The sequence below is a fragment of the Sinocyclocheilus grahami genome, unplaced genomic scaffold (genome assembly GCF_001515645.1).
Source record: "Sinocyclocheilus grahami isolate Dianchi unplaced genomic scaffold, SAMN03320097.WGS_v1.1 scaffold1424.1, whole genome shotgun sequence".
NCBI classification, from domain to species: Eukaryota; Metazoa; Chordata; class Actinopteri; order Cypriniformes; family Cyprinidae; genus Sinocyclocheilus; species Sinocyclocheilus grahami.
Genome location: NW_015506603.1, coordinates 221,738 through 234,028, shown reverse-complemented (window position 1 = coordinate 234,028; position 12,291 = coordinate 221,738). Strand labels below are relative to the sequence as shown.

Sequence of the window (12,291 nt, the reverse complement as noted above, 5' to 3'; positions counted from 1 at the left end):
TTATTGCTTATTTTTTCAAGATTTTGGTAATTTATGTAATTTACTTGGCAGTCTTTTTTTTTCATTAAAATTTGCCTGTGTGGTTAATACATTTTTATGTAGTGTCATAAATATTGCTTTACACTGACTAAGTCATTCACACGTTAAGAGAGAGAGAGAGATTTTAAAACCATCAAAAATCATCAACTAACAAAACATGTAGGTATCTAAATATCCTTCCATGCTTTTTGCCCTTCTTGCGGAACCTGTTCTTCGTCTGCTGTCATCAGTTTGTGTTGGAGGAACAGGAAGTAGTGAAATAACCCTCGAAGCAAAACACGGAAGTGCAAGCAGCTGTGAGTGAGTGTCCAGATTACTGCGAAACAGCAGAAGTCTTCTGTTATCATGTTTTGTATTACAGCTCTGTGACAACAGCGTAATCAGAAAGGATTGAAATAAACAAAGGAAAGAGAGAAATCGGTGCGAAAAGCAAGAACAATCTGCCCATACGTGCTCCCAAAGAGACAAACAAACGAAAGGTGAGACTGAGGAGAGAGACAGACATAAATGAAGAAAGCAAATGTTTTGTGTGCGCGATATTAGCTTTATTTCTCATACTGCGAGGTGGAGAGGAAACAGTTGAAGCTGAACTTTAAGAGGAGGGATCTTCTGTGCTAGTGAACTAAAAGGTTGTTAAATGGTTCAGATCACACAAGTTGTCCAGCTGGATAGGTTTTAGCAGTCTTAATAGTGTACCGTACGCTACTGCTCTGTTCTGTTTGTTCTGCAGTGTCGCATGATTCTGCAGAAAACATTTTGATATGCTGAATTAGCCTAGTGCTTAAGAAGCATTTCTTACCAATGTTGAAAACAGGTTTGCTGCTTAATAGTTTGTGTGGAAACGGCCATACATTTTTTGTAGGATTGTTTGATGAAAAGAAAGTTCAAAAGAACAGTGTTTATTGGAAATGGAAATCTTTTATGAAATTATAAATTATAAATGTAATGCTTCCTTGGTTAATAAAAGTAGTAATTAAGTGATAGGCTGATGATACACAGGGCAGCTTTTTGAGCAGTGTTGCGTCAGCGGCCAGCCAGGTGAGACACAGGGCCCACGGCCGGAGAGACATCTGTTACCCATGCTGTGAAAGTGCCCAGGCAGCATTGCTCTAAAGAAAGTTGCCCCGTGTCTTTCAAAAAAACTAGCTTTTAAAATATTGATGTAAGCTACATGGCTAAAATGCATCATGGTAGGTTTTTTTTCTTTCTTAAGCCTGTCTGAAAAAGAGTAACTCTTCTTCTTTCGATTAATGTGAAAACTCCTCAAGAAAAAAAAAGGTGTCCAACTTTTCATTCTTCAAATGTACTTTATTAAAAACAGTAATACGCAGCTTGCGTATTTTGAGTTTAGGGAGGATCGGCTCTGCAGAAAATGTATATATTTATATCAATTCATATAGTTAATCAATATCACACGAGTGCCGTTTTTCTTCAAAATTTAGCATGGTTACAAATGCGATATTGATTTTATGCAACAGTTCAATAAAAAAAGAAGTTAATATCAAGAGACTTTAGTTTTTTTAGACATCATATTGGCTGTTTTTGCTCTATTTCGGCAACAAAAATCATTCCAAACACAGCCACAGCACTGTTTCACGCCTCTGAGCAACATGACCACGTTTCGTTCCTGACTGAATCAACCGTTTAAATGATTCGGTTCAATCACAATGACTCACTTAACATTTTTACATGTATAATAGGTTTTAATTTCACATGTATAGTATCTTTAATTTTTTTTAATAATGCATCATGGTAGGTTTTTTTTCTTTCTTAAGCCTGTCTGAAAAAGAGTAACTCTTCTTCTTTCGATTAATGTGAAAACTCCTCAAGAAAAAAAAAGGTGTCCAACTTTTCATTCTTCAAATGTACTTTATTAAAAACAGTAATACGCAGCTTGCGTATTTTGAGTTTAGGGAGGATCGGCTCTGCAGAAAATGTATATATTTATATCAATTCATATAGTTAATCAATATCACACGAGTGCCGTTTTTCTTCAAAATTTAGCATGGTTACAAATGCGATATTGATTTTATGCAACAGTTCAATAAAAAAAAGAAGTTAATATCAAGAGACTTTAGTTTTTTTAGACATCATATTGGCTGTTTTTGCTCTATTTCGGCAACAAAAATCATTCCAAACACAGCCACAGTACTGTTTCACGCCACATGACCACATGACCACGTTTCGTTCCTGACTGAATCAACCGTTTAAATGATTCGGTTCAATCACAATGACTCACTTAACATTTTTACATGTATAATAGGTTTTAATTTCACATGTATAGTATCTTTAATTTTTTTTAATAATTTCAAATATCAGTATTCAACATTTCATGTTTAAAATATCAAAACATTATTTATGCATTTGTAACTGCAGGTTAAAGCATTCCATGTCCCTCTAAGCTGCATTAACATGTGTAAATACCACTACCACATCTAAATGCCACTTCTTATGCAACTTCTGCAAAAAAATATATATATATATTGATACTGATTTCATTTGTTTAGTAACAGCCTAAATGTATTATTATTATAATTGACTGATTAAATGTAAGAATTTGACTCAAAATATTATTCTTTTAGGGAAAAAAAGGCTTTATAAAGGTAAAAATGCCCATAAAAGGTAAAAATCTATTTAAACTTATTGAAAAAGATTCATTTCTATCACTGCTGTGAACTGACCACACAGAATATTAAGAATATCACAAATTTTAGGAGTCAGCTCAGCTGTCCACAGCAGTCCTTAAGATATCAGCACAATAACACACTCGGCAAAATATCATCTACTTATCTTTATTGATAAAATCCCAGAAAATATTGATATATGATTTTTTTGTCAATATCGCACACATCTAGTACTGACACAGAATGGTCGCTTTGTCACGTCCCGTGTAGACAGCCTCAAGCTGTTGGTTTATTTCTTTGTTTTTTTATTTTTTTGGCTAGTAGAAGTTATGAATGGCCAGTAATCAGCAAAATTGGCTGGTGAGTGAAAAAGTTAATTTCAATCCCTGTTTTATTTATTTTTTCCATTTTGCCCAACTTCAGTGAGGCAAAAATGCCCTCAGGGCTTAAAGGGTTAATCAAGAGCAGCGAGTGATTCTGTCTTTTCTTTTAATGTTTGATTAACACTGAGACAGATCTATATTAAGACCTACTGTAATGCATGGATCAAATATAATGTTACACATCAGATTTTCCCCAACCATTAACTAAACGTTTATGTAAGAATGTAAGACATAACAGATTATGTCTGTGTGAATCTCGCCAAGACATATTTCGCAATAATGTACTTCATATGGGAGATCGCGTGCTCACGGACAGGGGCATCTTATGCGCGCACTTTACAAATGTCAGCAAGCGACTCAGCGCAATCGTTTTGTTTTCATTAGCATGGGTCTGAAATGCTAATGAAAAATCATATTTCACTGGTTTGGACTCATGTCATCGAGAATTCAATATAAATATTCACAAAGCTGGTATGCTGCGCTTTGTGGTGAGAAGCAGCAGCAGTCATCCAGAAGTGAGCAGAGAAAGGTACTCCTCTCAGAAAACTTACAAATAAAGATCATTTTGGTTGTTTAATTACTATTTGGAGCACTGGGATCGCTAGAAGAGGGCTTAATGAACTTGTTTTTGTGAAAACCTCAAATTCGACCAAAACCGAAAGTGCGCGTTTCGACTCATTTTGCCAGCACGAGTCACAGATGCTCCAAAACCTTTGTATTCTTATTTGACCAATGACACCCATTGAAGCACAGAAATGTAGCACAGTTGCTACATTTACAGTTGACTGAACTTTCACTTACTATTGTTGCTGCAACTTATTTTATTGCATTGTCCTTTGTCCTCTTTTAGGCTTCTCACTATCATCCCCATCCTCCACCACCATGGATGCATCGAGAGGATGCTGGGACAGCTGCTTTATTGAGGATGATTTGCCACAGATGGATGGCACGTGTGATGCGTGTGAACCGGACGAGCCTCAGTCAGCTGTTTGGATGTGCACACTCTGTCGCTTTGCCTTCTGCTCCAGCCATGCAGACAAACATTCACAAAGCACTGGTCACCAACTCCAGCCGTACAGCACCCCAGACCCTCAGGCAGAGCCTGGGCCACTGAAAGACTGTCAGGTGTCTGAAAACGCAGCAGAGGGGGCGGAGGCCACCAGTAATGATGAGCATAAACCAGCGAAAAGAGACACTGTGACAGTGGAGAGGCTGAAATGTAAGGAGCATGGCCAAGAGGGTTCGCTCTACTGTAAACAGGACCAGCGGGTAATTTGTGTGCTGTGCGCTGTGCAGGGAGAGCACAGAGAACATGAGATTATCACTCTCAAAGAGGCCTACCTGTGGCAGAAGGTCAGTCAACACACATACACAAACAAAGAACAACACTGTGGTGAAATTGCTATTATTTTGGTCAGAAATATACTTAATGCAAGTGTGCGAGCACACATACTTAACTGAATGTAAGTACACCAGGGCTGGCAGTTGATTCAAATTTTGTATCTAATTAATTACACGATGTGGCAACTAATCGCACCTCAAGCTGAGAAATTACCCCAAAAAGATTGTTTATAGCCATTATTATGTTACAGGAGAAAATCGTGAAATAGATATTACAAAAAGTAGCTTTAGAAAGATTTTTTTTCTTTTTAGGTTATGGGTGAACTAACGCTTTATTTTGGTTTATCTTAATATGGATTTATTTATTTATTTATTTTTTGTAATATTCAAATTTGGACTGTCAGTTTAATGCGTTAACAATCAATTAGTTATGAAAAAATAACACGATTAAAATATTTTTATTATTTTAAAAATAAAATAACAGGTCCGCCCCCAGACCTGTACATCTTTACGATCTTACATTTCATATACAGTTGACTGTTGACAAATATGATGCAGGGCTACAACTCCATAAATGCAGTTATGCCCTAAAATTAAAGATATTGTGGCAAAAATGCTCCTGTATGAGTTTTTGCCTCATATTTATATCATAATAAGCAATATCACACAAGTGCTGTTTGTCATTGTTTTTGACTCCTCAGAATTCAGGCCAAGGAATCACTTTGACCTTGAATTAGGGATGTCAACGATTAATCGATGATCGATAAGAGATGCAATCGATTAAAACTATCGATGGTCGATTAAGCTGTTTAATTTTGGGCTGTGTGCGTGAGCAAAACTCGTGTGAGCAGCTGTGAGTGACAGTATATAAATGCATCATCATTCATTCATAATGTACAAATTAAGCTTTTAATGTGATTTCAACTTTAAAAGTAAAGTGAAGTGACATGTGGCCAAGTATGGTTACCCATACTTACCCATACTCTGAATTAGTGCTCTGCATTTAACCCATCCTAAGGGCTGTATTGTGTATGTAATGGTGTTCGTTGTCCCTAGACCTGTTTTTGTTTTGCCTTGTTGGCCTTTCTGTTTGGAATAAAAAGGTTTTCACCTGCATTTGGACCCAGACCCGGTTTTTCCACGGTGCCCGTTACCACCTGTGACAGAAATATATCTGACTTAAATAATTACGCTAACAGATTTAAAACAGAAGTGTGGGCTCCATAAACAAATTCACGGAAAATAAAGGATGACAATGCGCATTCTGTTTGTTTGCTTTATTTTACAAAAGCACAAATCATATGTTTTTATTGTGAGTGTGCAAAAATAAAAGTAAACACTTTTGCGGATTATATCTTACTCCAAAAATTGAGGTTTTTTAATGTTTCAGCTGTTCATCGCGCTGGCGCCTCGCGCGCACACACCCCACATGTTCTAGCAATTCAAACTTACATCACAGTCTGTTCTTTATCAAACCAAACATAAAAGGTTACACTGGTCAGTTTAAATAGACCATAGTATACCGGTCCACTCTGCTGTTAAGAACGTTTTTGCTCATGTGAAGAGGATGATCTTTTCCATCAATATGCAAATGCATGTTACAAGCCTAGTTTACATGATAAATAATAGTTTAACATTCAAATACATTACGAGTATGGAAACATTTGGATTTGTGCCGAATGAGACGTGAACAATAAGCTCCAAATACAACTATCCAAACCCGCGCTCTCGTACGCACGCACGCATGCACTGTCACAATCTAATGCACTGTAAATGCCGGATTTTTGAAAACAAATAGGCCTGCTGGAACGCAAAAATTCGAAATCTGACTTTTTCCGGAACGGGATCCAGCAGGATCAAATTAAGCATAATACTCAGATAAACATGTTTAATGTGAGCAACAGTGTGTTTTGCTGCAGTAGCGCCGATGGAAGCGGTTCACTGACTGCGCAGCACAGCCACACGCGCCACAGTTACGTTTGGGATCATTTTATTTTAAATGCCATAATGTCAGTTGAAAACATTGCAATAGTGTTTTAAAATACAACAACGAGCACCACGAAACCATTTAAAGAGGCGCGTTCAGCGGTCTCCGTGTCGGGATAGGAAACAGTCAACAAAGTAAAATGATCTCGAACGTACGGCGTGCTCTCTTCATTTTATCAAATTGTTTGTTGGAGATCCCATCTATCACATCTATTCATTTTACAATCCTGCTACTACACTGTAAAATCCGATAGTTTACCTTACTTAGATTTAATTAGTAATCTTTACTTAGTTGTTATACTTACTAGGTTTTATTAAGTTACAGCTACTTTCAAGGCAAATAAAACAATTTACTTACTGTTTTGAGTGACACTTACTTAAAATATTCAAGTAGCCACAAAGGAACCAATGACATTAATAAACCAATGAGAGGCAGCAGTGCACTAATATGTTGCTAATGTGCAACATAACAACAGCAGAAGAAGAAAAGAAAACGAGTCTTAATAGACTTTTCACTCATTTCCTCCATGTCTGCAATTATCTTTCACTAGTTGCATTCACTCGTTTCCCAAAGTCATCTTGAATGTTGAATTCTCAATACAACTGAAATATTTGACAGAACATCACATAAGCTAACTTCATAAATTGATTTTCCTAAAATATTTATTTTTTTAATTCACCATTATAGTGATTAGCAGTCCCTTTGGTTGGGCACTTTGAACTTTAGTTACTGGGTTTATGTAACTATAATTTTCTTCTTGTTAATACAGAAATGTAAGCCCAACTAATTAGATTTTACAGTGTAGCATTTTATTCAGACTAAACACCCTTTAATTCGGGTGAGAAAGCGAAAAAAATTTTTGAGTGGCTTTTGCACATCCTGTCATGCCTGACTGCGTGCCGCTGCAATAGACGCATTTTGCAGCATTAAGGTTAATGATTATTTGATCGTTAATTTAAACTACGTTAATTTTTGAATCAAAATCAATTAATCTCTCCCCAAGTACAGAATCTAGGTGTGATGGTAGATGGTTGCCTCAAATTTGACAAGCAGATTAGCGCGGTCATTGGGTCCAGCCTTTTCTCTCTTCGTTCTCTATCAAAAATCAAATCCTTTCTTCTAAGGATGCACCGAATGTTCGGCAACCAAAAATAAGCGAAAAGACCGAATAAATTGTACTGAACAATGATATGACACGATGGCAACCAGCGCAGAGTGAGAGGTGCGCACTCTTTAATGCAACACACATGTCAGCAGTGTGGAAGCATTTAAACTGTCCGAGAAAGACGCAAAAATCATTACAAGCACCGACAGCGAGAGATTGTTTAGTGCTGCAGGGCATGTCTTCGATGAGAAGAGGAAGGGGTGATTGTTGCTGGTTTACTGTATGATGATTGAAATCGCGAAATGGCCTTAAACAATTAGTAAATAAACTGCAGAACGTTATGTTTTCTAATACACGCGCGCATCGCATGTATTCTGACAGCGCTGCACGAGCTCGCAGCAGATCTGCTTGTTAACCAGGGTTCAAAGTCCAAAGCGCGAGGAAAATCTGCTCTCGTCCGTTGCTTAGTCACATTTTTATGAATTTTTACAAGGCATGTGACAATGCGATACGTACAACGTATTCGTACTGAGACTTATTTATAAATCTGCTGTTGTCAACAAAAAGAAAGCATTGAAGTCTCCTGCGCGTTTCTGCCAAAATAAAAGTTGAGAAAAAGCAAGAACTCTATCAACGTTCATAAATGTTAGTATTGTAATTTTACTGTTGCTCTGTAAAATAAAATAAAATGTAAGCCAATAATAATGATAATAATCATTAAAACAGCTCTGTTAATACATTAATTATAACAATAAAATGTTAAAATTAAGATCTGTAATATTTTCTAATGTTTTAAAAGAAGTCTCTTCTCAGCAAGGCTGCTTTTAATTGTACAGTAAAAAATACATGCCTAATTCAAGAAGAGGATCTGATGGCCAAAAAATACTATTTTACTAACTTATTCATTTTAAGCTAAATTGTGCTTTGTTGGTATAGTGTCTGCTAGAATGTTAAAAATGTTCAGTGTTAAATATTTTTAAATTGTTGTTTTGTAATAGTTTTTTTTTTCTTTGAAAAGCAAGACAAAACAGTAAAAAGCACATTTTGGCTATTTAATTTATGCAATGGCGAAGAAAAACCCCCCACAAAAAAACATAATCGGCCCAGTGTTCGGCCAAGAATTTTCATTTCGGTGCATCCCTAACTAAGCGCTCCTTGGAGATTGCTATCCATGATCTTATTACCTCTCACCTGGATTATTGCAATTCCCTTTATTTTGGTATATCTAAGTCCCAAATGGCATGCTTGCCGGTCATTCAAAATGCTGCGGCAAGATTCCTAAAGGGAAAGAGGAAATACCCCCCTTCACTGGCTTCCGATTATTTTTAGAATTGAGTTTAAAATTGTATTACTAGTATATAAATCATTAAATGATTTAGCACCTTCTTATTTGTCCGATCTACTTCACCCCTACTCTCCCACCAGAGGCCTTGGATCCAAAGATAAGCTCCTCCTTCAGATTACCCAAAATCCAGCTAAAAACAAGGGGTAACCGAGCCTTTGAAGTGGCCAGCCCGACACTGTGGAACAAGCTCCCACTCTATATTAGATCGGCTTCCACTTTGTCTGAGTTCAAGTCATGTGTCAAAACATATTTATTCTCTGTTGCTTTTAGCTTATAAGAGTGTTTTGTTTTAACTGATTTGCTGCTGTTAGAGTACTTAATTTTTTATTTTATTCTAACTTGTACAGAACTTTGGTCGGCCTGTGGCTGTTTTTAAATGTGCTTTATAAATAAACTGAACTTGAACTTGAATTTGTATATACTTGAATATAACGAGTTCAAATATGATTTTATACAACAGTTCAGTAAATAAGAAGTTAATATTTAATGTTTGATGTTTGATGTTTGATTAATTCAGAAAACAGCAGTGACACATGATTCTTCAAACATTTAAATAACAATTAAAGATATTTCGCATATCGCATAGGTTTCTGGTCAATAACTTTTATTGCCTGTTTGTATACTGAAGCAATAGGCTTCATTGTAGTCAATACGTAATGCAACTACCATTGTAATGCAATATGAAAAATGTGAGAACATCATTGCATGCATGTATAGTTTTGCGGTTTGTCATGACAAATCCCTTCTAATAATACGAAAACTATTTAGATTCGGTTTGACCTTCTTACAGATATACCTAACCTGACCTTTAAATTTTAAATTATTATCCAGAATTATGCCAAGATACTTGACTTCATTCTCTACTCCAATTACTTAATTCTTGATCCGCACCTTAAATACATCCCTTACAGACTTATTTTGTATGGAGAAGCACACAGAACGTCTCTGTTATGTATTTAAGCCTCGATCCCTGAAGGAGGGAACGGAGACGTCACGACGGTGACAGACAAATTGGGATCTCGCTTAGAGAGACCAATTGACTTTGAGTGTAAACTAAACGAGCCAATGCACATTGGCATGTGATGATTGCATCCAGCTGCCGCTGATCACAGCGTTAGCATAAAAAGGCAGCCGGTGCCACGCATACCAGGTTTTCGCTGAGGAGCCGAGCCGGTGACCCGGCCGCTCAGCGGTGGTACAGCAGCCGTGGCGACAGGACGTGACGTCTCTGTTCCCTCCTTCAGAGAATGAGGGTTACATACGTAACCGAGACGTTCCCTTTCAGTCGGTCACTATGAGTCACGTACCCGGTGCCCCGCATCCCAGGTTTTCGCTGAGGAGCCGAGCCGGTGACCCGGCCGCTCAGCGGTGGTACAGCAGCCGTGGCGACAGGACGTGACGTCTCTGTTCCCTCCTTCAGAGAATGAGGGTTACATACGTAACCGAGACGTTCCCTTTCAGTCGGTCACTATGAGTCACGTACCGACTCGTTGGGATCCCTACCAAAGTGCCATGGATGTTGCCCCTTCCAGTGTCCTGTGTGATGTAGGCCCCTTTGTGGTGTAGGCTGGGGCTCGCAACAAGAAGACCAGTCACTGTTGTCATAGCACTACCCACTTAGTGATATTGGATAACACTGGGAAACGTACCCGTTCCACTTGGAACAGGAACGTTGCGGAAGCCCCATCCTTCCCGAAGGAAGTTTCGGAAGCACTTACACATATGAACATCCGTTTAGGTGCATATGGAAGATTAGAGGTGATTGAAACCCTCATGGAAATGGCAGGAGTCTGCTGGGGAAACACTGGGGAAATGGCCGCTTGCAGTTTGTATACTGAACTGCGCAGCCCACTCGACACAGGAACAACCACCGCTGAAGCGCCGTCCGCCAACACAAAAAGCTCCCTAGAGCGCGCTAGACTCGTCACACACTAAGCAGTTTGGTAGGAGCAGAACGATGTCGCTCGGCTCCGAAGCGAAAACCTGGTATGCATTGCACCGGCTTCCTTTTTATACTCGCGCTGTGATCAGGGGCACCTGGATGCAATCATCGCATGCCAATGTGCAGTGGCTCGTTTAGGTTACACTTGAAGTGAATTGATTCATCAGTCACCGACGTGACTCGTAGTGAACGACTGAAAGGCAAACAGTTTTCTTAACATTAAGAGTTAAATGAGACAACTCAAGCCATCCATCTATTCTCCTATGCCTGTGTCAGGTGCTCACCTGTCAAGCTAGGTGTTTTAGTAGACACATGGACGATAGGGGTGGGAGAAAAAATCGATCCATCGATGCACCTCTCCAACGATTCTGGATCGATTCTGAGAATTTCAGAATCGATTCTGAGCTTAGTTTTTAACCAGAAAACTAAGCTCAGTATGACGCTGAGTTTGCTTTAGAAACACCCGTATTCTGCTTGCTTCCAATTCCTCACACACATATACCACTTGAACCTTCCGTAAAATAATCTTTAATAAAGTTTGGAAAGGTTGAAGCGAATTGCAAGGACATTCGCAGGCTTCATTGCACTGGATGCGCTGTGAGAGAAATGCTCTACGAAGTCATAATTTATGTGGTTTGGAATGCAGTGGACATATATTTAAAATATGAACCTCACTAACAGAAGGCTGCTTTCAATTTCAAAAAGACTGCTCGCGCATGCGGCTGTGTAAGTGGTTTAATGCACTTGCTTCTCAAAATGGTTTGATGACGCAAAATTAATGTAAACACAGCCAGTTATGTCTTAAGGGATTAAACAGACAGGACAAACCACATTACTTCTTATATTTCAAAAGAGATCCGTGCGTGAATGCAGCTTAATAGATCTCCCGCTGTCTATGATGTCATAGTATTTTAAGATTCTCAAGTCAGTAAACTAATTAATTAATGGGGGGGGGGAGTAAATCAAGAATCGTTCTGGAATCGGATCGTGACTCCCAGAATCGGAATCGGATCAGATCGTGAGGTGACTAAATATTCCCACACTTAATGGACGACAGTGTCATCCACATACATCTGACAGTAGACACCCGGACAGCAATTTGGTAGGTCATTTATGTACATTGTAAACAACAGTGGGCCAAGTACAGACCCTTGCGGTACTCCCATGTTGTAAGAAGATGTAGACCAGGGGTGTCCAAACCTGCTCTTGGAAGGCCAATATCCTGCAAAGCTCCATCCAGCTCCTACACACTTGTTTCTAATGAGTCTGTAGACCTTGAACTTAGTTTCAGGGGTGTTTATTATTTGTTAAAGATAAACTCTGCAGGACAGTGGCCCTCCAGGAACAGGTTTAGACAAAACAAATGTAGAGTAACAACTTGTACAAGCACTACCCAATAGGGATGGGCTGATAGGCGATGTCATCGTCCATCGCCGATGGCTGACAGACATCATGATGTTGAGCCGGCATCGTTCCCCCCCCCCCAAATAGCCCCTGCAATCTGCCGCCTCCCAATTCCGTGTTC

At 38.7% G+C, this 12,291-nt stretch overlaps 1 protein-coding gene across 2 annotated transcripts in view; it reads left to right on the top strand.

Moving 5' to 3' along the window:
* The first annotated feature begins 293 nt into the window (after positions 1 to 293).
* The window catches only part of trim44 (tripartite motif containing 44), a 48,217-nt gene continuing 36,219 nt past the window's right edge, over positions 294 to 12,291 (top strand). Inside the window, exons 1-2 of one of the 2 annotated variants that reach the window (XM_016256390.1) lie at positions 294 to 335; positions 3,897 to 4,399. In XM_016256390.1, the coding sequence (XP_016111876.1) occupies positions 3,929 to 4,399 (471 nt within the window). In that variant the 5' untranslated portion in view covers positions 294 to 335; positions 3,897 to 3,928. Of the gene's footprint in view, positions 519 to 3,896; positions 4,400 to 12,291 lie in introns of both variants that reach the window. The other variant, XM_016256389.1, reaches the window with a different exon arrangement.